Here is a 27,286-nt window from a genome sequence, read left to right as displayed (position 1 = left end):
GGGCAGGATATTAGACAACTCTTTTGTTGATAAACAGTGTCCAAACAGAACCACAAAGGGTATGAAAAAGATCTATAAACAAATTTTGTAATTTATAAAAAGCAAAATACTAATAGTTACGCAAAATTCATCACCAGTTCTGCTTGAAAACCTAATTCGAAGAGATATATATAATACAAGGTGTGATTCATTTAAAAAGAATCTTCAAATATTCTTATTTTGACAAGCTGGTAAGAGTAGGAAAAGTTGAGGATGCCTTCAAGAGTCATATATTCAATAAAATTTTCTGAAATCAAGGAATAATATATTAAGGCTATTTTTGTCTAGAAAGTTTTATTAAAAATAAGCCGCCGGTCGTAGTTTGCTCAGGCGTGATGTACTCTAAAATAATCTCTATTTATATCCCACGAACCAAGTTTCCATTATATAGAGTTAAACTTGTAAACCGAACGCGATGCGTGACTTGCTCGTCGCGAAGAAGCTCGCTCTTCCTCTGCTCCTCCTCCTCCTCATCAACCTCTCCACGGCGTTGGTTCCTCCGGACACTCGCATCCGCGGCTGCGAGAACTTCCTCGACTTCCTCACGCGAACCGCAGTCCAGTACTCGGCCTCCTACTTCGCCGACAACCCTCGCGGCAACGGCACCTCACTAGACCCGGGGATGGTGGACCCACCGACGCCGGCTGCCCTCTTTAAGGCCTTCTACGGAACCACGGCCACGCCGGCCAACTTCAAGGAGGCCCTGCTGCAGATGTACTACGCCGATCCTGGACGCTTCGGCCCGGCAGATGACCAAGACCGCAATCTGATCCAGCTGCGTTCCAACATCTACACCTACGCTCAGGCGTCGAGCTGGCAACTGGCGAGGCGCAAGTTCGGAGTGCTGGTTTACCTGGGACTGACCGACCTGGCCAGCGCCTCCCGTGATTGGGTGCGCTTGCGCTGCTTGCGCAAGGAATACGTGAAGCTTGCTGAGGCGTTCGTCGTCACCGAGCTGGAGAAGTGAGTTTTAAACTCGATCGTTCGATTTTGTCTTAAACTAAATGTTCTAAGCGAAAATGGGAAAAGCTTTGTTTGTTAAATGGGAGATTAAACTTTTAACTCGATCGTTTTTTTTTGTATGAAATCGACTGTTGAAAGCAAAATGGGAATCTTGTTTAAAGCGAAATGGGAAAAAGAGAAAATGAGAAAAGCTTGTTAACAGCGAAATGGGAGATTAAAGTTTTGAACTGAATTGTTTGATCTCTGTCCTTTTGTGTGAAATCGAATGTTAAACGCAAAATAGAAAAAAGCGATAATGGGAAAACTTGATTAAAGCGAAATGGGAGATTAAAGTTTTTTTTAAGTTTTAAACTCGACCGTTCGATCGCTGTCGCTTTGATGTGAAATCGAATGTTGGAAGAGAAATGGGAAAAAAAGATATACGCGATAACATGGTGTTAATATCGCTACTCGTCTGCAACTAGGTTTATATCGGTGCTAATCGGACCCAAATAAGAAGTGAGATTTAACGCCGTGTGTTTTTTTCCTGCGACGTGCTGAGCGAGACATGGTTAAATTTAAACTGGGGCACTTTCAAACGATTCATGGCAAGGTTGTTTGTGTGTTTATGAGAAATTTAATACTGGTGGTCAGAATTAATTTATTCCGCTTCATTTTAAAAAGTTCTATTCTATGGCAACCAGAAGTGCAAAATTTCTAGAAACTATACAGCCATCGACTTGCAGCCGCAAAGCGTTTAAAGCCCGGACAAAACGCGATACGTGACAATACGCTCTGAGTAAGGATTTCCACACTTGTGACTGTTGTCCATGTTTTTTCGGCAGGATTCGCAACGAGATCGGCGAGTTCAGGTTCGGCCGGTTCTTGGACCTCGGCTCCGGCACCACCCTGGCCTTCGTGGTCGACGACACGGGAAGCATGGGCGGCGAAATTGAGGCGGCCAAAGAAAGGGCCAAGGTTGGACGTTGCTTGTATTACGTATATTTAAACCAGGGCTGCAAAGTTTTGAGGTCTTTGCGGAAAGCGGATTTCACCTTTTGTTAAATTAAAAAACAAATGTAGAATCACTTCGGTATTTTTCAAGCTCAATTGACCTAAATGACCAATCCAAATAAATTAGAGATAACGTTCCAAAACGTTACTGGTCGTTATTTTGGATATGTTGTATTTTTGTTTGTTCGAACGATTTACCAAAGATTTTATATTCATGCCATTTTTCACAGATGATCCTTCGTCAGCGGCAAGGATCGTTGGATCAGGCCCAGGACTTTGTTCTCGTTCCTTTTAACGACCCCGAAGTCGGACCCTTGACGGTCACCAACAACCAGGACGTTTTCACAGCAGCCATAGAAAAGTGAGATTGACGAGAACGTGAACATAAAAAGGGTCGAGACTACGAGACATCCACTCACATCATGCGTACCTGAGTTTTTACCAAGTATACCTTGAAATATTCACCCCCACAAAGCAACACAATTTCTTCGTATACAAACAACAGTAAAGGTGTTGTTTCAGGGATGTCCGATAATATCGAAAGCAGACTTGTACAACTGGACAATTCTAGTTTTCTAATTCATTGAATTAGAGCAATATGCGGCTAATTCGAATTCTAATCTAATTTGTAAATTGCTTGTGCGCTCTAATTCTAGTTCTAATCTAATTCGGATTTTACCAAAAAATGCTACTTTGTCCAACAGCATTTTTATTTTCTTAGTGAAAAAAAAAATTGAATTCCAACTCTTTGGTTGGAACGTAATTTTCACAGTCTGAAAAGTATAATCTATGCTAAAAGGCATCAAAATTAGCACACACATATTTACCATTCACTTTTTTATTAGAATAATTTGCGATTTACTGAAACTTAATTATTGTGAATATTCCAATGTAATTCTAGTTCTAATTGTAGTTCAAATTCGTTTTTTTTTAAGAATTCGGTAATTCTAATTCTAATCTAATTTGAGAAAACTCAAAATGATCTAATTCTAATTCTAATCTAAATTGAAAAAACTGAAATGCTCTAATTTTAAATCTAATCTAATTTTAAAAAGCTAAAATAAATCTAGTTGTCCATGTCTGAACGAAAGCCGATACCCGACGCCCAGTTGTAGTATCGGTACCGATCAGACACCAAATTACTATAGGAATTTCAGACTTAGTTTACTATCCAAAAAAAAAGTGATAGATTAACATCTTGAGGTAACTATAAACGTTTTTTCACTAAAAGCAAATTAGGACTTACTAATCTGAAAAACATGATCATGGAACGTTTTGATTTCATTAATTTTGCTAGAATAAATCGTTTTCAGACCAAGATATTGTAGGCAATGAATATTTTTAACTGAGCATTGTTTTACTTCAAACGGTTCAAGCGACTTTACAGTTAAAATATCTTTGCAGATGTCACGTTAATATCAACTAGTTAATAAGACAAGTATCCTAGAAACCATCGTGATTTGGACTCGTGACAACTTACCAACTCCCCTTTTGAATATTATGTGATGAAAAAACTTTTTGTCATAAATCGACGTATATGCTGAGAAATATTGTCAGTTGGATCTTCAGTTCGGAATATATAGCGCGTTAGAACCTAAATATTTCCTTGATAATTACGAGATTTGGTATTGAATCGGATCGCGAAACTTTTTGTCCAAAATATCGGTATCGGAATGTAATATCAAGTATCGTACATCCGTAATTGAAACCACTATTTCAAGATTTTTTTTTTTTTTTTTTTTTTTTACAGCCTTTACGCTCACAGCGGCGGTGACACTCCTGACCTGGCGATGCGGGGAATTTCGTTAGCGGTTGAAAACAGCAGGTTCGGCTCCACTATCTTCGTGATAACCGATGCGGAGGCGAAGGACATCGAACTACAGGTTGGACTAACATTAGATGGTCACGATGACATAACTAATAGTATTACCCCACTTCACCGTTGGATGATTTAATTCCTTCCTTGACCCTGTTTTTGTCTGTGGAACTACATCGAACTACAGGTTTCGACTGAGATGAAATATTCCTAGATAATAGTATTACCCCAACGGCACCATTGGATTTTTCAATTCGTTTCTAAACCCTGTTTTTGTCTGTGAATCGGTTGAGCAAAGAAATAAAAATTTTACGTTTTTAATGCGGATTTTATGTTTCTTATGCACATAACTGCCCATAAAATGCCGTAGACTCCTATAGGTTTACTGTACTTGTATCAAATAATAATCTAGCTCATGTTTGAATTGCTTGATGCGGGGGTGTCGGTGGCAATATCCAGGCGGCACTCCTCTCCGCTATATCCAGTAGATTAACCGGTTAAGCGCCTTTTCTACAAGCATGGAAACTGCCTCAGGCCTTTCGTCGGAAAAAGTTAGTGGCAGTCTCCTGTATCGATCCTATCTTGCGATCGGTTTGCCAACACGCCATATTAGAGGTTACAAGGAACAGGAATTCTCACGAATTACGCATGAATTTAAGACAGCGTATTGAAGAAGCCCTCAGGATCCATAACAAAACCGAGATGTGTGGAGATGGGCACGAAACTGGTTGACGTCACGTTGGAATTTATTTTCTTCCAGACCTATGTTTATCAATAAAAGATCCACACACATATGTGTGTTAACAACTGAGATCTAGCTTTTCTGAAGCTGCTTTTTGACCAATGATTACGGCTTACGTACCATTAGTACACCGAAAATTATTGCAGTCTCACAGAATCTGTCGATCAATGATGCAAGCAGGGCAGGCTAGAAAAACAATTTGCCTTCTGTTAGCTTCGAACTCACGACCTTTGGTCAGACCTAAGTTTTACGTGTTTTTTTCGCATTTTACAACATAACACTATAATCAAGCTTTAAGGTAAAACGTAAGCCACAAGCAGAAAAACAATAAAAGTTAACTTATTGTTTTTATTTTTATTTCAGGATCTGGTCGTAGCTCAAGCCAAGAGAAAAAATATCAAGATCACTTTTCTACTGACACGAAATATCAATAGAGTCATGTGTGGTGGAGGCCACCCGTAAGTGATGAGATATTGCAAATTTACTTTCCAACTTTGGGGCGTAATGGTTTGAGGTTGTAGTAAGGCGTAGTAAGAATATGAAAGCTCATACAAAAATATTTCCAACATGATGTTGAAAATGAATATAGAGTTATTCGAAACGTTCAAAATGATAACTTCTGTATAGGCTTGGATGTTCCAATTACTTTCTAACTCTTCCTAAATGCTGTTAAAATATATAAAATCACCTTTTTAGGTTTCGTTAAGCCCTATTTTTAGGAGGACGATTTAAAAAATATTAAACAAAAAAAGTTAGATGTTGAATATACAGTATGTAGATTTTAACTTTTAATACAGTGTATATCCTGGGGAATTCGAACCTTCACCCATATATCTGAACGTGTGTGTATCCAGTGGGGTGCGGTATCTTCAAGAAATTGATGCTTGCACTAAACTTGTTAACAGCAGAGCCTAATGGATTAACAGCACTTGAATACTGACGTCACGTTATGACGTAACTTTGTAACGTCGTTTTTTAAATTTTTCATGATTCTCCACACAAAAATCCCAGACCCGCCCGTCAATTAAATCTATACAGATATTAGTAAATATCAGTTGTTATAAACTAATTTTTTAAATAAAGCACCAGTCAAGTCTTTTGTAAAATAACTTGTTTTCAGTTTTATGAAACAAAATACTTCAATCCAAGTCATTTTTTCAAAAAATTGAATTAAGTCAAGTCAAGTTAGTTAAAAACAGTGACTTAAGTGCACTTAAGTCAAGTCAGTCATCACAACACTGGTAAATATACATAGACATTACTCGTACTCAGGGCCGAATTAGCGGTGAAGCCTAAGGCTGTTTAATAGAAAAGGGACTAGTTTTGCAAACTAAGCTATAAAAAGTAATAAAAAATAAAGTACATGCATGAAAAATTAAAATTATTGACTGCAACAAAAAGTAACCTTAAAAAAGGGCCGAATTTTTCAAGGGCCTAAGGGTATAGCCTTAGTAGATTAATCCGGCACAGTATCCATACGTAGCCCCCGTATGGTTAATGTTTTGATGGTTAATCAGCTAATCGATGTTTAGTGCAACACCCTTTCTTGTTTTACGTATAGCGGCCCCGTGGGATCGCTTGGCTATCGACGTTGCAACACTCCTTCGTTCAAGTTCAGCCGGGAGCTGTACAACTACCTGGCGGAAAGCACTGGTGGGAACGTCCTCGTCGTCTCCAAGTCGTCTTTTTTCAGCGCTACCGAAGTGATTGACAGCACGATCAAGCAGGGCGTCGTCGATATCGGCTTCGAGGTTCTTTCGAGTAGGTGGCGGGGTTTAAAGCATTTACCTCTATTTTTATCATGGGCTAACATCGAATATTAAAAACATAGCCCGATTGATGACTCCTTTTGCAGAGAATGCCTTGTTATATCGCGAAAATTTAACGAGAGATCTCGGCAATTAGGTGTTAATATGGCTGAATATTAATTTCCATGAAATTAGCTTATTAGAGACACAACTTTCGGAGCTATTGCTCAAAAACAATCTCGGCGCGCCAATTACGTCCAGGTCGCTTAAATCGGCGATGAACAGATCTTTTTTCGATGTATGATTTATGTTCTCGATACAAAGGTCTCAAACTAAAAGTGCTTTGCGATTAAAATTAAATGATGTATCAAAGCAACTATAACAGACCTAGGCAAACTACGACCCGGCCTGCCAAGCAATATAATCCGCCCGCGATCAATTTTCAATAAAACCTTTTTCGGCAAACATTTAGCCTTAACCTTGTTTTATTCATTTCAGAATTTTTTATTGAATACATTAGACTTGTAACAAAGCATCTCACCTGTTACTACTCTTACCAGCTTGTCAAGACAAGGGTGTTTAAAGAATCTTTTAAAAGCATACACAAGTTGTATCATGTGAATTCGAGATCCCCTTTTTTGAGACGGCCCGCCAAGAAATTTTCTGTTTTTTTATGCCCAATACTAAACTTGAAGGTAGTTCTTGATAAAGGACTATTAGACAAGAATGGACATTCCGTATCGATAAATCATGTATTTATTTTCTCCGTGTGACAGCATTATCCATTTCGTTACGCTTAGTGATGTTTTATTCTTTACATTGCTTCTGTTTTCCTTCGCTGAATGCTTTACTTGTTTGGCCGTATTACCAGTCCAGTTTTTCTCGAATTAATCTAAATGACGCTGAGCTGTTGGTTCTCTCTGTTCATCGAAACGCCGCTAGAACTACTAAAAGAGCAAATTAATCGTTTGAAAATTCGAAGTGGGTCCCCGGTCGCGTTTTTGCGATCCCTTTGCTGTAATATACAACAACAAACCAAAATTATAAAAAAAGGATATAGCCATGTTTAAAAATGTTTACAAACCTTTCAATAATTAGACTTTTATTGTCAGCCGTTTACTTTTTTGCCGCGAGATGTTTGAAAAGTTAAATTAAACAATACACGATCTTGGAATATTATAGTCATTCATTCAAACCATCTTAGAAAATTAACAAACCTAGAAAATTAACCAAGCTACGTTTGAACTTGACTTTGACTAACTGAGATTTGGCGACTCGGTGGTGATTACAATTTTAACGCGAAAGTTTGTAAAACTCTGAGAAGCTACAGTGAAAATTCGGCCGTGGCACCTGTTGAGGTGGAAAATTCAAAGCTAATTGGCATGCTAAAACCCGAACTTACGCCGTCTCCACTTGACATTTCCAACCTGCATTTCTGTTGATTTTGCTACCTTCAGGCTATATTAGGCATGAAGAAGCATACGTGCGTAGCGAGACTTTGCGAAAACCGTTTGGCAATATTGAATACAAATGTTTGCATACCCTTATTATAACGCTGTTAACTCAAACATATTTGTACGGAACGTATGTCAAAAATATGATGGACGATATGAATACTGTTTGTAGAGTCTTCTTTAAGTAGGACATAAATGTATGTATGTAGGCTATATACACATTGCTATATGGCTAACCACAGTGTTGTAATGACTCAAGTCACTGTTTTTAAATGACTTGACTGAGGTATTTTTCTCTTTTACGTTTATGTTATTTTTAAGTAAGGTGTTGCTCATAGTCGGACGAGTTTACTAATTTTACTAGCAATACTTTTTAAGATACGGATGACTTGGAATTGACTTGCTTCGATTATGACTTGACTGGGATTCGATTTGTTATTGATTCAGAAAGACTTGACTTGGACTTAAGTCATTTCGAAATGACTTGTTTACAACGCTAACCGTCCATTCAGGACCAATTTCACGATGATAAATTTCATGATGACGCGTTCATGATGATACATAATTCTGTTGCAACCAAGAAATAAAATTATTGCGGCTGTCGTAAACTGTATTTTCTATGTGACACCTTAAATCGGCCTGCGGCAAGTTTTTTAAATCAAATTTCGGCTTAAATTCACGTAGGCTAAGTAAACTTGAAAAATAGGGTTGTACGCGGCCGGAAAGCCTAGTCACCCTGTCTAACGATGGATACCTAATTTCCTTTTTTCTTTTCACCCTTAATTTGCAGGCAAAGAAACGCGAAACTTTGCCGTCCCCGTCGACTCTGCCTTGACCGAAATGTTCTTCCAATTTCTCGGCTCTTGCCGTGACATCACCATAACTCACAATGGTGAAATACTTCCTTTGAAGGTAAGTGTTAACATTTACCAAGATCACAAATTAGCTAAATTGCTTTACAAGCTACGTTTGATCTCTTGACTGGCGTTTAATCACAGTTACAATAATAGCTTTAGAATCATTAAAGTCACATTGGTGACTGACAACCTATGGTAGCCTAAGGTCATTTCAAGGTTCAATTTAGTACAGGACTTATTTTGTTGCTGACCAACACTATGGAATGCGCTATTTCCTTTCAATTAACGTCATTGAATTGTAATGTGTTGCTGTTATTTCCGAATAGCAATTGGTCGATTAGAATTTGTTTCTATGGGATCAGACATTTTTCAAAGCAATATTATTATTTCTTTAAAAAAATGTCTGATCCTGGTTTTACTCGGGTTTTTAAAGTGTGAGTTTTATTGTTTATATACGCGTCAGCGAAACAGTGATGACAAGCAGAAACCTGCCGCCAATAGTTTTGGATTCTATAAAGATATGCCCTTTTATATATTTTGTTGCTTTAGGATACCGTTTCATTAGGCAATTTCTATGAAGGCAAGATTCTGGTTGGAGACAAATATGGCGATTGGATGGTTAACGTTACTGCGCAAAAAACATGTACAGTCAAGGTAACCATGTAACGTCTAGTGATAAAATAAACATGTAGATGTAATTTCAATTTTAACTCTGTTAGTAATCCAACGTTACAAGTATCTGTCCTGTTTTAGACCGTAGCACGCTCGACTGAAGGATTCCTGTTGACTTTGGCGAAGCAAACTACAGTTATCGGAGAAACGGCGGTTTATGAAACATTTGAAGGCAGGAGATTTTATCGAGTATCCGTAAAAAAAAGATTATACCTTGTAGAACGATAAAATTTCTTTAAGGTGTTGGAAAAATAAAAATCTTTGTACAAGGCACCAGGACTGGATAAGGGTACTGTAGGCTTAAGGTTGTTCACTAAAGAAGAGCCTAACTTTGCAAACTAAGCTAAAAAAATAAAAGTATATACATGAAAGAAAAAGAAAATTTAACCTTAAAAAAAGTTTATGGTCGAATTTTTCGGGGCTAGGCTATAGCCTTAGTAGTCCCTTATGGTTAATCCGGCCCCTGTCCGCCACGCATATACCACAAACACATGGCTTACCCCGAAGGCCAATAGACCAAACTTTAAAAATAATATTATGTCATCGATTCTTAGGTCAGCCACTATTTTCGGACCAAGTTACTTTGCTGTTGAACATTTACGGTGGAAACAAGCTTGGAAGAGTGCGAGCTGTCAAGCTGATCTCCAAGGACACTGGGATGGTCGTACGGACCTTCAAGTAGATTTGCACTTAAACGATATACGCATCATAACGGAAGCGTAAATAGAAAATATGCCTCTTTTAGTTGCTAGGTATAAAATGTACCGTTAAATCGCCCGAACAAAACACAGCCGATGATTTCAATAAAATATTACTCTTCCTGAAAGATGTGAGGCTTACAACAAACTTAGTTTAACCCCCAAGAAAAAGAACACCAGAGGACTTTAAATCAGATTACGAAGTACATCAACAAAAATATTATTGGCTGTAGTACTATACTGAAAACATTTTAGTAGTGAAAAAATAGAAAATGTTTTGGGTATTTGTTTTATTTTCTTGAAACTGATTACAGCTGCAATAGCAACCAAAACACAGTGTTGTAAACAAGTCATTTTGAAATGAGTTAAGACCAAGCCATAATGAGAGCAATTCTGTTCCAACTCCTTGTCATGAAAATTAAACGTTAAACTATTAAAATTGGTGAACTCGTCTGATTATGAGCAACACCTCACATACAAATAATACAAAACGCAATATATAGCAAGCAATATGTTTTGTGTCCAAAAACTAAGATAAATAACCCAATTAAAAAAAATCCCTACTAAAACTTTATTTCAACCAAAGACATTTGTCCAAAACTTAAGTCAAGTCATATTTCCCACAAGACTTAAGTCGAGTCAAGTCATACTGTCCAAAAAACTTAAGTCAAGTCAATTCATTTGAGAATAGTGACTTAAATGAACTCATTGACTTAAGTCATTACAACACTGTCAACACGCCTTAAACATATTGTAAATGTTAAAGCGCGGCCATTTAGTGATTACACCTTATTAACATTAACAGATTTTCGTATTTACTTAACGCAGAGTCACGGCCAATCCACCGCCGGAGTTTCGAATCCCGATAGTGCGCCCGCCTACCGACCCAGTGCTCGTGTTAGTAGAGGGGACAGACCTCTCAGGTGTGGCCTACTCACGCGTCATGACCACGACCATTGAGTTCGTGCATGTCAGCATCCAGTGCTCGGACATCAAGACGACCGTGTTCAGGTAGGGACGTCTGTTTTGTCAGTTGAGCGTGGTTTTGCAGTGGGTAACGAAGGCTGGGGAACTATTAAATGATTTCACGTACAGTTACTTGGCTTTAAACAACCAGAAGTGGGTGCTGAGTTAAACTTAGGTTTAATGAACAAGACAAGAATGCTGTGTTAAACTTAGCTCTATTTAACAATACATGGATGCTGTAATAAACTTAGGTTTAATTAACAAGACTTGGATGCTACACCAAACTTGGCTCAAATTAACAATACGTGAATGCTGTACAGCATGGATGCTGTATTAAACATAGGGCGTTAGACATAAGACGACCATAAATTTAGGTGCGGCCGTCTGATTTGTCAGTTCAGCGTTTTATGCAGTGGTTAACGCAGGCTGAAAGAAACTGCCAAACCATTTCACGTACAGTTACTTAGCTTTAATTAGCAAGACGTGGATGCTGCATAGCAGTGGCCGGCCATTTTTTTTGTCGCGGCCAAAATTCTCTTTCAAGAGCTATTGAAGGCCCACTACGTGAAAATTATACGACAACATGGTTAAAAGTAAATGAGGTACATATATGTTACAACCGAACATATTAAAGGTCCTGCTGATTTTTACTTACGTGCGTAACTGACGTCTTAGTGAACATTTTCCTAAATTACATGCCAAGATGGATTCGTAGCAGATGCATTGTTAGATTAGCACAGATAATACTAAAAAATGTGTTTTTAGGAAAAATGTGTTCCATTGAGATTTATAAAATTAAAAATCCATATCAAAAAATAGAATTTAGCTAAGGCAATAAGTCGAACATAATTTAAATTGAACCACCTGAACCGTTTTATGTAACATTTTAAGAACCAGAAATAAACCGAACAAATTAAAATGAAATTAAACCTCCACCATTCAATCTCTTTCGCAGACCCGGGGACTCGATACGACTCAACCTTGCTATCACCAACACTGCTGAGAAAGCAACGTCACTTCAACTTGGAGTGAGTGACACCCAAGAGTACGTCAGTGGCGCTGTGACACCCTCATCGGTGACACTTGCCGCAAACGGTGGCACCGCGGAAGCATCATTCGGGGTTACCGCTCCTGAAAAAGCCCTGGCTGGATCGGTTACATTGATCACCATATCAGGTGAGTTTTACCTAAAATTGTAGATCTCACACTAGGTAACTTGAGGAAGTTATCATTCTCATTGAGTTTAGTTAAGGTTATATTTCAGTTAGTGGCAGCAAGTCATTTTTATGACTGTTTGTTTAAATGTTAGAGCATGGTTTGTTACCCTCGCACCAACCACGAGGTGCTAAATCAAACAAGAAAATGTATTACTGTAATGTTTTTGCTCAGTTCAATGTTAAACTAACTGAGATTTTATTATTGTGTTACTGTATCATCAGTTAGTTGTATAACAATAAAATCACAATGGTTTTGAAATTCAAGCAATTCTAGAAGGGGTTGCGACAATTGGTTGGTGAATTGAAATGGAAGCGAGAATTGGTTAGTGATTTGAAAGGGGTTGCAGCAAGAACAAAAGGTTAAGAAGCGCTTTGTTAGATTAACTCAAGGTCTAATTTTCATCCGACACTGCGCAGTTATAATCTCAAGATTGAATGACTCGTTGCGAGCAATTTATGTGTTAAAGATGTCTGTCACCTAGCGTGTTACAGGAGGATTTTGGCAGCAACACAAAACTTTTTTCCTTGGCAGCGAAGAGCAACACATCGAATTCCTTGCTTTACAAAACCTGCGAGTTGGTGGTCGGGCAGCTCGAGCGCCCTCGTGTGGGAACTTTCACCGTAAAGGCGAAAATCAACTCGAGGTTTGCGGAAACGATCATGACAAGTCTTGTGCAGAACGAGTAAGTGGTAAATTTAATATGACTATACAATATACATAACGCCAGATATGTGCAATACGTAGCACTAAAAGGTTTTTTTCGTCAAACAAATCTTGACGCACATTTTAAAACAAATCTCTAGCGGGACAGCAAAACAGAAGTAATTTTGGATAGACGTAGTTCAAACTCTATACAGTTTTTTATTGGCGCGTTGTGGGACTACGTTGGTAGTTAAATCACGGAAAGCCATACGTAAAATATAGTTTTGATTAACATATGTCTGTGCCTGTAATCAGAATTTTCTTTCGAAAAACAAAATCTGCCTGAATCCGAATGGTGAAAACAAACGATTCTGGTTGGACATCGATAACAAAGAATAAAAGAAGTACAGAACTTTTTTTTCGGTTTAGTAAGTTCTGTACTTACCTTATTCTGTATGTCTGTGCCTGGTTGCAAAAGTTTGTGTTGAAGCTGGAAACAATTTTTTTTTACTGAAACAAAAGTATGAGACGTATACTTAACACGAGTTTGTCTTTAAACGGTATGGTAAAACATTTATATCAGACTTAATAAGCTGTGAAAAATAAAAGTGACTCGATGAACGGAACGATTTTTGAGCGTTTATGTAACGTGCTAATACCATAGGCGTAGCCAGGGGGCCTAAGGGGCCATGCCCCCCCCCCCCCCCCCAAAAAAAAAAAATTATAAATATTTTACTCTTAATAATTTGTTTTGTAGTATTTATGAGCAGTACCACAATAGTCGATCACAGGATGCCACACCTTCAATTGTCATGCATTTTTACGTCACTACACTACTTTTAGACAGTTTTTGCTCTTTGACTGTTTTTTGAGTATTGCGTTAACACTCAGTCAGTTGCTGCTCGAAACGGTTTGCTAGCATTGTTATTTGTGTTCGTTACGGCAGTTAATACATTGACAAAAGCTAAACAAAAACTTCCAACTTTTTACTAATGCTACAGGACCAGGAGCCTAACAAAATAAAACCCTTCTTTTGCTTTACAGTGCGGACGTGAGTAGAAAGGCTGACTTTTACGTCTTGCTTCCCAAGGACGCTTTTATCACAGCCTTCAGCATGACTGTTGATGGTGAGACGTACGATGGAACAATCCGAGAAAAAGAAGAGGCAAAACGTATTTTCAACCTAGCTCGGGTAAGCCATATTACAAGTTTAAGAGACGGGCTTCAATGTAGCTTACATATACTAGTGCTTCGTTTGTAGAATGTTGTATTTCATAAAACGCCGAGGTAACACTTTTTCGTTTGACAAAAATGCTTTATACAGTGTTTGATAACATTACGGTTTATAGAATATGGCTTCTATCGCGATGTCAGTTTAATTTAAATAAAAAAAGCAACTTTCCCTAAACTAGCCGATCTCTTTTAATACATAATCAGCACCACACCGAATATACGCCGGGTTTACAAATAGCCGAACAGGTCGCCATTCGATTAAGTCCTGGTAATCATAGTGACACAGGTTGATATAATAATTGCATAGTGTTGTAATGAGTAAAGTCATTGACTTGATTGACTTGACTTAAGAGCACTTAAGTCACTGCTTCCAAATGACTTGACTTTACTTGAGTCGTTTGACCAAAATAACTTGACTTGATTTAAGTCTTTTGGACAAGTGACTTGACTTGCACTTAAGTTATCGTCGAATGACTTTACTGGGACTTGTTTGCAACGCTGTTGATTGATGACTTGTTGTTTTTGCAAAAGACTTGACTTGGAATTGACTTTCTCTAATTATAATGTGTATTTATTCAAAAAGACCTTACTAGGACTTAAATTGTTTTTCGAATGACTTGACTGGGACTTGAGTAATTTCAAAATGCCTTATTTACGACACTGCAATTACATAACTCAGGAACGGGACCTGACTGCTGGTCACGTGGCCGCTAGAGACACATCGAATTCTGTCTTCAAAACCTCGGTCAACCTCGCACCAAGGAAGACGGTTACCTTCGTTCTGACCTACCAGGAACTGCTGCAGCGAAAGCTTGGCAAGTAAGAACAGTGTTGTTTAGCGTACCTTGAAAAACTCGGTGAGCGGCTTCTTAAATGGTTACACTTGTCTATTGAAGTAAGCTAACAAACCTCTGTTACAAATGCCAATAGATAGTTTGAGTGAATTACACATTTAATCTAACACTTTACATTTGGTCTTATTTTTACAACGAGTAAATTTTATGATATTCAAAACACATCATTTGAGGATTTTAAATAAAGCATTGCCAGGAATTTGACCAATTAGTTGATATGGTGTCTTTTAAATGAGAATGTTTTATGTCAAATAGACTGATCATGCCATACTTTGAGTGACAATCAGTGTTCCCAAGTTAAAATCTTGACTTCAATGCACTTGAAACATCGTTTTCAAATGACTTGACTTGACATATAGATTTTGGACAAACGACAAATTAAATAACTTAGATTAAAATTAAGGGTATTAATTAAATACAGTTTTGGTTAAATACACTTTACATTTGGCGAAAAACAGTTTGCTGGTTATTTGTTTTGTTTTGGTATAGTTGCTACGTAAAATAGGTAAAACAGGTTGATCGATTATTATTTTATTCTAAATCGTTGTATTTGAATTCTAATGACCTGATTTGCAACTGACTTGGATCGCGCATTGTTGGTTCAGTTCAATAGCTTCATACCTCTAATCCAGGGGTTCTTGAACTTTTTTTAACGTGACCTCTTGATTTTTTTTTCTGCTTCGCGTGGCCACGGTAGTCAAACAAAAAATCAAAAAAGGACGTCATAAATTGACGTCACAATGCAAATAGACTTATAAATCAGCTGATTTCGGTGCAAAAATGTGAAAGTGAAACCGTTTTTTTTTAATGATCTATTTTCTTAAAAAAAATAAATAAAAATTGATTACTTCTTAAATATACACTAAAATTTTAATTAGGCCCTAATGGAAACGCTAAAACTAGGACCCCAGTTTAAGAACCCCTGCTCTAAGCACTGCATTTTGATACTTATTGACACGACACCCTCCTGTACACTTTTTGTCAAGGTTCTTGTACGACGTCACTGTTCGCATGCTCCAACCGGTTGACTTCTTCAGCATTGAAGTTTCCATTTGTGAGACTGAAGTGATCGAGTCTGTCCAAGTGCTCGGCTTCGAAACAGACCAAACGGCAGTTGCTGGTCCGATCGAAGTACCCGGAGTTAGCGTGTCGAAGCATAGGTAATTAGGAAAAGTATATTCTAATGTTCAACAAAAAAAGACTTACGGCAAAGGCTTATTTATGTACAAACGTTTCGACTACCTGTTCGGGCAATCTTCTGCAGGGAAATATAATTACAACGTTATAACGTGGTCCTTGTTGTTTTTCTTTTACGGCTTGTCGGCTATGTCATGTATATATTTTTTGGCAATTATATTGCCCTGAAGAAATCGTGTTCAAAGGCGTCCAACGAAATAAGCTGATTTTTCTCAAGTTTAGATTGCGAAGCTAAAGCGACATTTCGTGGTGTTGTAAATTGCAGACTTTTACAGCAACGTTGTTTCGTTAGTTCTAGCAAACCCAACGTTTAAACAATCAATTTCATTTTGCACTACTATTTATTTGAAACTGTACTAATTGAAATTGCACTAAGTAAGAAAGTCAAGAAAAACTATAGTTCATCCGAAAAACACTGCAATTCCACAAAAGGTATGCGTAATTCGACCTGAGTTTGATTGCCTATCTATGGATCTAATACCAACGGATCAATGCCGAAAACGCCCCTTAATTCGTGTTAAATGTGCGCAGGAGCACGGCCGAAATCAGATACTCGCCGTCGGTCACCCAGCAGGAGGCAATCTCCCCGTTCGGACTCAACGGGAAGTTTTCAGTCGAGTACAGCCTGACGTTGAGCAGAAAGAAGGGAGATTTTGTACTGGCCGGAAGGTAATGATCAGGAACTTGAATAACGCCAAACACAATTCAACATGAGAATATAGCTTTAAAAACTGTAAAAATGTTTAGGATAAAACGTCAAGATTCAAGATAGGTAAAATACCTTATGGGTATTGATTCGAGCTGCCCATCAATGTTAAAAGTAACAATAATTTGAAATAAAGAGTGGTTAGATAAATGTATTAGTTTTGTCGTCTCGTGTTTTAGTTGTGTTTTGACATAAATTGAGCCTTTGAGAAAATACGTATAACATTACAATTTTTATGATCAGACGCTAATCAAATATGCGCACCTACACTCGAATCATAGTTGAATCCTTTCTTGATAGAATCTAGTTGGATAACTACATAAACTTGTTTGTTTATTCTTATTCAATGTATCATTCCCTAGATTTTAAACACTTTCTATGCAGTTAGCCAAAATCTGATCAACTCACAGGTTTAGAACTGGAAAACAATGTTGAATTATTATGCTTTCAATTTTCTCCATGTTTATAGTCCAACTCACAATACACAAGTTCTCGTACACAGTGAACATTTATCCAGGGTCGCCCAAAATAATTTGTAGTTGTCTTCCATACCTACTTGACCTTATGAAAGTTTCTTCCCCTGCCAGCTACTTCGCACATTTCATCAACCCAGAAGGCTTGCCGATCCCTAAGAGGGTCGTCTTCGCTCTAGACATTTCCGGATCCATGTATGGCCACAAGATGGATCAAGTGAGATCAGCAATGGCCAGTATCCTGGCCAATCTTGGAGCGCTTGTAAGTTGCCTATTTTTTTTTTCAGCTGTAATATAATGCGAACATCGTATTGTAACTGTAAATTTTTCCTGCACAGTCGGAGTCCAATTAACTTGAGCTTCTCGAGACTTGACTTAAGTCTTTTGGACTAATGAATTGGCTTGAAATAAAGTGTTTTCATTTTTATATCTAAAATTTGGTTATGTATTTTAATTTTCGCAAATAAAACAATTTTCTTGCTATATTTTGCATTTAATTTATTTTTTACTTGAGTTATTACTCACAATCGGACGAGTTTACCAGTTCTAACACTTTGACGTAATAGTTTTAAGGCAAGAAATTGAGTTGAAGTTGACTTGCTCTAATTATGACGTGACTTGGGCAACCGATGACTTGGACTGGGACTTGACTTGTTATTCATTTGAAAAGACTTGACTTGGACTTAAATTTTCGAATGACTTGACTGGGACTTTAGTCATTTCAAAATGACTTGTTTACAACACTGTTATTCAAGGCTACGCATGTCTCTTTCAGGACGCTTTCGGCATCCTAGTTTTCAACGGTACCGTGACGCCCTGGGAACCGGCCGGACCCAACGTAACAATGGTTCCAGTCACCCCCGAAAACGTAGGTAAGGCAAACAAATTCCTCGCCGAAATTCGACCACGAGGCGGCACGAACATACAGGCAGCTCTATACCAAGCTATACTGACGCTGAGGGAATACGTGAAAAAAGGAATTGCGGGTAAGAAAAATTAATAATACTTTGAGTCAATAGATATTTAACTTGAAATAAATAATGTAATTTTACTTGAAATATTTTACTTCAAACAATCGTGTAAGTTTTGTGTGTACAATGTAGGTAAACATTTAGGATTAAATGCACTACAATGATACATAAACAATTGTGTAAAGAAGCTTGGAAATAGAGTAAAAACTAAAGTTTTAAAGCAGTCAAAATATGACGTGTGACCTTGCAACAACTTGTTCACAAATAATATAATAAAAAAATCGTTTGGTCTGTCGTATTGACAGGTGTTGAGTCTAGCAGTAAACCAATAAGCGGATATTTTATCAAGCGTGCGCAAGCCGAAAGGTTTTGTGAACCACTCATCAAGTGGAGCTTTCTATCTCAAGCAGAAAAATTAATATTACATTAGCTTACTTTCTTCAAAGAAAAAACGATAAAAATCACAAGTTTCAATTACAATCCTTTTTGCCCGGGAAAGCGGACCGGCTTTAACCCCGAAAAGTAGACTTTTAGTACATTAACAACTTACACAGGATGAAATCGTTTCAAGCAGAAAAATAGAGCATAAAATAATATATTTCAGCAAATTAACCGATTTTCTCTCTGAAATCCAAATAAAGTAGTTACTCATGAAAACCAAAACCATTTTCTCGGTAATACCGTTTACTTTTCTCATTGTATCTAAACCAGCATTTCTCAACCAGTGGCCCATGGCTCACTGCTGGGCCATAAGAACATTTGAGGTGGGCCACAGACCAAGTTAAAAAAGCTAGATTTAGTTTCATTTGTGTCACTATGTTTAATTTTACAGGAATAATGGCTTGGGGAGAAATTGAGAAGGAATGTCAATCCATTGTTCTATAATCTTTTTGAAAACGACAATCTGTTTTGAATCATGTTCTGCTGTTTTTTGTTCTAAACCTATTTTATAGTTGTTTTGTTTCATCAACATTTATTGAGTCACAGAATTGTTGTGCAACGAAAGTGGGCCACACAAGAAAAAAGGTCGAGAACCACTGGTTTAAACAATATTATCCTACACATTTCACCGCCTTAAATTAAACAGGGCACACACAGGGCACACATAATCGACGAATTTTGGGTAAAATATCCTGTCAAATTTTCACTGGATTGTAAGGTTTAGTGCAGTTCGTTGCGGAATATATAAAATAAAATTATTCTTTGCTGATACTTAGGTTTGTTTTATTTTCAGGCACCGCTCTAGGAGGACCACTTGGGTTTCTTCCGGCAGCCGACATGATTCTTCTGTTAACTGATGGTCGCCCAAACATTGGCATCACAAACCCCAGAACTATTGAAAAGGGAATCTTGAACAGGTAATTTGTCCATTAAAGCAAATAGTACTTTTCACCGAAGAACGCTATTAGTGTAGCTCAGTAGTCCTCAACCGGGTAATGCTCAATGGCGCCGATAGAAATTTGAGAACTTTACGAATCTAAATTTTGCCCAATTGGTAATCTCCTCTTTTTTTTATATATCAAATGACATTTTCCTACATGTTTTAGGTTGATTGTGTTATTCCAGTTCAATTTATAATGACATTTAAGTAAATACTCAACGAAAATTCCAGTCGGGGTTCCCAAACTCTATTTATTACTTTTGAGGGGTGCCGTCAATTGACTCAAGTCTCAGTCAAATCATTTGCAAAACACATTAAGTCAAGTCCCAGTCCAAGTCATTGTCATAATGAAAGACTTAATCCAAAGCAGGGAGTGAAACCGTTTGACTTTTCCGGTTCAGGTTCGTTTTTTTTTCCGGGTGAGGCTCAAAGTTTTTTTCGGAATACAGTTCCATTCCGGTTTCGGTTCTGAGCAATTAAAAAATGGCGGTTTAACCCTGGTTCGACCGTTGTTATACTTTCCGATTTATAGAGCATGTTTGGAAACAATATAAGTTGCGTTAAAGCTAACAATGTGGGTCAATACGTGTAGAGAATATTTATTGAATAGTCACCTGTAATAAATCTAAATTTTGTGACGCATTAAACAACAAGCAGCTTATTATTAAAACATGTAAAAAATATATTACTTATCAATAAAAGACCACCATCTGTTGTAGTGTTTATGATTTCCGACAAACTTGCAAAACGCACTTTCGTGCGTTTGAGTCACTGTTTTAAATGACTTAACTTGACTTAAGTCTTTGGGGTAAAATGACTTGACTTGACTTGTGTTGAAACGTGCGTTGAAATAAAGTTTTTTCGTAACGCGATTGTTTCTAAATTTGGGTTATTTTTCTTAATTTTTGCACATAAAACAATTTGCTTGCTATATGTTACGTTTTTGAATTCGCAAATACCTTGATACAATATAACAATGTTTCTAGATTCAAGAGGAATGTACTTTATATTCAATAAAGTTAGCAATTTTATTTTTATCTGTGGATATCCTATTGTGTCATTTCTTTAGGCCGATCAGAGGTTATAGACACATTGAGTAACGTTAATACCGCCTGGTTGTATTATAAACTGTGATTGATTTTTTTACAATGTTCAGTTCTAAGGTCTATAAAGCTTTTACTTTGAAAGTGTAAAAGTAGTTGTTCTGGAGCAATAATCACCAAGAATCCGTTAACATAGATTATATATTACAGTGACAGCTTTGCAATCAACACTGTCGGATTTGGAAGTCTAGTCGACATGAAGTCGCTTAAAAAGATCGCTGCACAAAACAAAGGATTTTCAAGTCAAGTTTTTATGGACATTGATGCCCATGTGCAAGTAAGTGGACAGTTCTTTTTGGCTTATTTGCTTTTTATTAGCGGCATAATTTTTTGGTTCTGGCTAAAGATACTTGTCGGTCACAATGGCCTACAGGTTTTAGTGGCCTGCTTTTTCCACCCAGCCTTTTACCCCTGACAAAGGTAGCATTTATGACGCGGAAAAATTTAAAGTTGTTTTTCTGCAATTTAAAGTCTGCCATTGAATAACACATGATGTTAAGACTGCTAATAAAAACACATACGGTATATAAAATTAAATTGGTTCTGTAAATTTTACAAAAATATATATTTTGAACAACTAATGATGCCTATATTTCATAAGGTTTCTGTTTTATATCTGTTTTTATAAACATTCTTAACCTCATTTGAGACGAAAGTCAGGATCTTTCTTCTACATTTTATTTTCTGCGGAAGATTCCTTATTTCAGAAAGTCTTTTAGCTTATTAATTAACAAAAGTATGCAAAATACCAAATTGTCATTTGTCAAATGTTGATTTCATGCACGCTTTGAAGCACATCCACACCTTCCCAAGTTATTTTTCCCCTGATATTAAATTAGAGCTTAAATTCCTACACTAGTTTGGTATAGGATCCGTACCGATACCACCCAAGTATCGGATGAGTACCGATACTAAACTCTGTATCGGGAATAGTCTTCGATTCGATTTTATCGGACATCCCTAATACAATACCCCCAACTCATCCACGCAACAATGCGAGTTCCGGGGGTCGGGAGTTCGAATTTCGGCTCACCCTCAACATACGGTTGATTAAGCAGATTTAAACCACTTCCGCAAGACATAAATCATTTTAAGTCTATTTCTACATGAAAATAACGCAGAGCTCTTTCGACGGCATTTTCCAGATCGCCACCTTCTTCGAGTCAATTTCCAACCCTATCCTGACCGATGTTGTTGTGGAGTATGAGAGAGATAAGCTGATCGAGACGACCGAGACCACTTTCCCCGCTTACTACGCCGGTGGCGAGCTCATCATTAGTGGGCAGATGCAGACCGACGATGTGACCATAGTGGCAAGGCCTCGCCATCGCCGGCAAGTTTCTCAGGACACCATTTCCTATAGCGTTAAAGGTGAGCGTCAGGTTCAATTTCACGCCGTTATGAGCAATCCATACACCCCGAATCTGTCGATCAATGATGCAAGCAGGACAGGCTAGAAAAACAAATAGCCTGCAGTGAGGTTAGAACCGCACTGAGGTTTCTAAAAGCCGTGATCGTTGGTCAAAAAACAGCTTCAGAAGGGCTAGATCACAGTTGTTAACACACATTTGTATGTGCATGTTTCGTTGCTCATAAAAACATACTGTAAAATTCAGTTAAAACATACTGTAAAATTCACCATATTTGCTTTTGGCATTACTTGGTCGCTCTCCGTTGGTCTGTAGGGAATATGTTTTCCGCCAAATGTATAATCCCAGATTTCTTTGTAATCCTTGTATTTAAACACTTGGACAACTAAATATTTTTTAGCCTTTTCAAATTAGATTAAGAATTAGAATTACCGAATTACACTTAATTAGGCCTATTCACAATCAATTTGATTTAAGTCATAATTTATTTTCATAAGAATGGGAATGGGTAATATTTGTGTGCTAATTTTATGTTTTAGAATAGCATATGCTTTTTAGACAGAAAAAATCACTCAAATTCTTTGTAATGATTGAGAAAAAATGTTGTTTGAAAACGTAAAATAATAAAAAAATGCTGTTGGACAAAGTAGCATTTTCGAGAAAATCTGAATTACATTAGACGTATTTTGCTCTAATTTATTGAATTAGAAAACTAGAATTATCCAGCTGTTACTGTCTGTTAATATGCAAACAATACAGTTTTTGGTAATTTTGTATTCCATTTTTGTGCATTATCTAAATAATTTTGAAAAAAAATTATGACGTAACATGATAAAAAAATTTTCTTACTTTTTGTCCAAGTCAAAAAATAATTGCCCAACAAATTATGTACGATACTAGAATTTATTCGCATTAATTGCAGGAAGAACACGAACAATAGAGAAGGTCTACACGGAGGACATTCAACCGCGATCGATCGGTGTTTGCGACGACGAAGACAAGGTAGTGTGGGGATCGAGTCAGTTAGTTGAACTTAAGTTGTTTATACAATAGAAGGCCGTTCTAATTAACACTTTCTTTTGACTCCAAACCCAGGTTACGTGACTAACTCGCGAGCCAACCACAATAGACTAAGGTGATTAGAATTGCATTAATTGATGGACGAACAACCAGTTTTAACCTATAGATCAGCGGAGCAAGTTAGTACAGTGCTTCTCAACCGGGGTGCCATTTCCAATGCTTAAGGGTGCCAAGAGAAATTTGAGAATTTTTAAGAATCGGATTTTATTCAACTCTTACAACTTTTTTTAAAGATTAGAGTGAAATAAATCCAGTTATAACCACTACATTGTGTGGAGTTGATGTGTGTTGTTCCAGTTCAGTTAATTAAGTGACACTATAGTAAATTACCCACAGAAAAATCTTGTACGGGTGCCGCAATCTATTTATTATTTCTAAGGCGGGCCGCTAGCCATAAAAGGCTGAGAAACACTCAGTTAGCATAATGCAGAAGCCACTTACAAATATATCAGCGCACTCTAGGACAATTAAGAAGGGTAGTTTTTAAGCGAATTGCTTGTCTTAAATACACAAGCGTAAAGGCTCTCGAAAGAGAAATGGTCAAAAGAAAAACGCTGATTAATATACAACACTAAGGTGAGTTTAACATTGCTTCGACACAAAATGCGAATAACAAATAAATCTGCCACACAAACACAAAGTACTTGTAATTAATTGACCAACCAAATAATAATGAAAATATAGTTTAATTCAAACACTCGAAGCCGTAAGCTTAAACTAACCAATCACAGGTCAGATTCTCAAGCAGTTAAACGACATGGGTAGGCATTCCGGAAGCCAATATTTTGATTTTTACAGCCTTAAGGTCAGGAGTGTGTTTGCGAAGTAGTGCAAATTCTAATGCTTTCAAAATTTACATGTTAGGTCAAAATTTGTTAAAATTTTTTTAAGTCAAAATCGATTAAAATGCACATAAATCGTTTACAAAATTAAAAAAACTATAGTCAGCTTTTTGCAATTGGTCGTTCAGTTTTTTTTTTTTAATTTATTGTTCAATTTCATCAAAAAAATTAGTTTTGGTTTATATTCAAAAGTCACATTAACCGTATTATATCTTCATTACAGCAATATAAGGTATAAAAAACGCGTGATTAAAGACGCCTAGGTTATTTAAATCAATGTATTTCTAACAGGTCAAAACTTTGTCAAAATAAATTATTTTTAGGTAAAATTTGTCAAAATTTCTTAATTTTTAGGTCAAAAAATAATCGCCTTTCTTATCAGCTACAAATTCAAAATGCTTATAAACACTTAAAATCGTTTTCAAATTGAAGAATATACACTGCTATACAGGTAATTAAAAATCAATTGGACCAAAATGATCAGTCCAAGTTATAACGAGAAGGCATTAGCAACAATCACTTGCTATAGCCCTAATGAATTTGCGTTCATTTTTTAATTAGGCGCATATATTGCACACAACATTCATTTCCGACTACTCGTATAGGAAAATAAAATTTCTTGTTCGTATGAGTAGCGTCAAATTACAATTTAATATCATGTGTGCGTATGGAGCAATGCAATGTTATTTAAACCTAACGACCACTGTCAGATAACATAATTATTTTGAAGTTCCATGCTAGCACTTTCTCTAATCAGTTCACTATAATGTTCAAATAAATCAAGTTGATACATAACACCTGAACTGTGTACATTGATTCGTTGTATTTCGCTGTACTGACGAATAGAGGAAGACGAATATGAGGACTAATATATTATGTACCCAAATAGAGATAAAAGTGTACCCAAATAGAGATAAATGGTAAAATAAATAATTCCAAATACTTGTATATGAACTTTATTTCGTTTAAACAAAGTATAAACAATGTGGTTGTATATGTGGTTTGAAGTATATGTGTTTTGTGTTGTTTTGAAGCCAATAAATGATATAGCACCTAATATCCAACCAATAAAAACGAGGAATAAAAGTGATTTGAAATCAGCTCTACGTAAATTACCAAACAACTTAGGTCATTAATAAACTAAGTAAAGACAAATTGTATTGGATTCTCGACAAGCTTTCGCACAACCGTGCTTCATCAGGTCAAAGTAGAAATGAAAATAATTAAAAAGCACGTTATAGCACAAGCGCGTGTAATTATGTCACATTACGTCTCGTAGCACGCCTTGCTACACGCAATCGCCAACTAGTATTGTTATTTCGTCAGTCGCACACGTCTTTCCAAACATATGTTTATGGATATGTTAGACTTCAATATTGTTATAGCCTTTTACTCGTGCTTTTGCTTTTACGTGCATTTTAATTATTTTCATTTCTACTTGACGAAGCACGGTTGTGCGAAAGCTTGTCGAGAATTCATTACAATTTGTCTTTACATAGTGCCACCTGATTCCTCTCAAATAATTTACGTCATTAATAAAATCTAAAATTCTACGTAAATTCAAAAAACGTTTGTCTTTCATGAAATGAAATTGAAATTCAACAATACGCATAGCCATAATCCAACGAAACTCCATTGACAAATGCAACGTTATATATTTGTTTGCTTCAGAACACTTTCGCACACTTTCGGTCATTCAAGGTCACCTGAAGTCACGTACAAGGTTGTGCACTTCGCGCAACAAACGCCCTACTAAGCAACCTTGGACAACTAGATAATTCTGGAAGTTTACCAGTTTTAGTAGTATAAAGGTATTGTTTATGACACAGACTTGACTTGAAGTTGACTCGCCATAATTATGACTTGACTGGGACTTGACTCGGGCAACCGATGACTTCGAATGGGACTTGACTTTATTCGAAAAGACTTGAATTGGACTTAAGTCATCGAAATGACTTTTACAACATTGACTGAAATACGTTTATTTTCTCAGGTGATGAATTTCACTCAGCGTTTACATGTTTTCATGCAACTCAAACACCTTCTTCGTCAAATCGACGCGACCACAAACAAAACCATTGAGGAGAACCTTAAGAAAATTGCTTTGAACCGATCCTTGCAGTAAGCATCTGCGAATAATTAACTCAACGAATAACTGAAGTGTGTCTGTGACATTTTACGTTTTTAATGTTGCTATTATACTCTCATTTATACTGTGTTTATATGTAGGTCTTAAAAAACAATTTGAAATTATCCCAATTATATCTTCATAAACATTCAAAAGAAGAGAAAACACTTTCCTCGCGCTAATGTAATCATGTAAAGCATTTAGATGCAATTTTCTAAAAATTGAAAAGTTCATCGCACGTGCTCTGAATTTAGTAAACAGTTTTGTTTTTTTGAACAAATGGAATAACTTTTTACTCATTTTCAACATTGTTTTATTGATTCAACATGACTATGTTGAAAATGAATAAAGAGGTATTCGAAACGTTCAAAATGCTTCCTACTTCTGTATGAGCTTTGGTATTCTTACTACGTCTTACTACAAATACCTCCAACCATTATGATCCGAAGTTTTTATCCGCTAACAAAATATACACAATTAAACTCTAAACTCTAACATGTCGCTTCGGTGCCCCTCAAAATAGCACAATTAACAAGGTTCCAACAGCCAAACTATACCATGTGTTTATAAGTGTTGACAAATGACTTGGGTTCAAATGAAATGATTTTTTAATTATAAAATTGGGTTATTTATCTCAAGTTTTGAACATAAAACAATTTGCTTGCTATATGTTGCGTTTCGTGCTATATTTTAGTTGGGTTACTGCTCATAATAGGACTAGCTTACCAACTAAAATAGTTTAACGTTTCACTTTTATGACAAGGACTTGACTTGAAATTGACTTTGCTCTAATTATGATTTGACTTGGACTTAAGTTCCTTCAAAAAATGACTTGACTTAGACCTAAGTCTATTTTCACAAATGACTTAACTGGGACTTAAGTCATTTCAAATGACTTCTTTACAAAACTTGTGTATACAATTAAACTTCTCCTCAGGTTCGACTTTGTGACGCCCGGCATCACTTCCATGATCGTCCTTAAGCCGGAAGACATCAAGGAGCTCGAGGAAGCTCTCACAACTACAGCTGCTCCTACTACCACCCCGATTGCCTTCACGTCTGTTCCCGGGAGACCTTTCGGGGACAGAGGCTTTTCATTGGGTGGTATGGTTGGCACGCTCGGTAAGATTACCCACCGAT

The 27,286-nt window shown here is 36.8% G+C and overlaps 1 protein-coding gene across 1 annotated transcript in view; it reads left to right on the top strand.

The window, feature by feature from the left end:
* The first annotated feature begins 454 nt into the window (after nt 1–454).
* The window catches only part of LOC146166742 (inter-alpha-trypsin inhibitor heavy chain H3-like), a 31,810-nt gene continuing 4,978 nt past the window's right edge, over nt 455–27,286 (top strand). Inside the window, exons 1-25 of the mRNA XM_083384855.1 lie at nt 455–1,002; nt 1,827–1,959; nt 2,226–2,356; nt 3,746–3,878; nt 4,917–5,011; nt 6,115–6,314; nt 8,546–8,667; nt 9,162–9,266; nt 9,366–9,456; nt 9,839–9,962; nt 10,811–10,993; nt 11,904–12,124; nt 12,698–12,848; nt 13,853–14,000; nt 14,721–14,860; nt 15,882–16,055; nt 16,624–16,761; nt 17,386–17,533; nt 18,047–18,257; nt 19,477–19,600; nt 20,877–21,003; nt 21,872–22,097; nt 23,019–23,098; nt 26,012–26,139; nt 27,084–27,268. Coding sequence (XP_083240981.1) covers nt 455–1,002; nt 1,827–1,959; nt 2,226–2,356; nt 3,746–3,878; nt 4,917–5,011; nt 6,115–6,314; nt 8,546–8,667; nt 9,162–9,266; nt 9,366–9,456; nt 9,839–9,962; nt 10,811–10,993; nt 11,904–12,124; nt 12,698–12,848; nt 13,853–14,000; nt 14,721–14,860; nt 15,882–16,055; nt 16,624–16,761; nt 17,386–17,533; nt 18,047–18,257; nt 19,477–19,600; nt 20,877–21,003; nt 21,872–22,097; nt 23,019–23,098; nt 26,012–26,139; nt 27,084–27,268 — 4,066 coding nt within the window. The remainder of the gene's footprint in view (nt 1,003–1,826; nt 1,960–2,225; nt 2,357–3,745; nt 3,879–4,916; nt 5,012–6,114; nt 6,315–8,545; nt 8,668–9,161; nt 9,267–9,365; nt 9,457–9,838; nt 9,963–10,810; nt 10,994–11,903; nt 12,125–12,697; nt 12,849–13,852; nt 14,001–14,720; nt 14,861–15,881; nt 16,056–16,623; nt 16,762–17,385; nt 17,534–18,046; nt 18,258–19,476; nt 19,601–20,876; nt 21,004–21,871; nt 22,098–23,018; nt 23,099–26,011; nt 26,140–27,083; nt 27,269–27,286) is intronic.

The sequence above is a fragment of the Ascidiella aspersa genome, chromosome 1 (assembly GCF_963924565.1).
Source record: "Ascidiella aspersa chromosome 1, kaAscAspe10.2, whole genome shotgun sequence".
Taxonomy (NCBI): domain Eukaryota; kingdom Metazoa; phylum Chordata; class Ascidiacea; order Phlebobranchia; family Ascidiidae; genus Ascidiella; species Ascidiella aspersa.
Note: the sequence above shows the minus strand (reverse complement) of the source record. Positions and strands in the feature narration are given on the sequence as shown.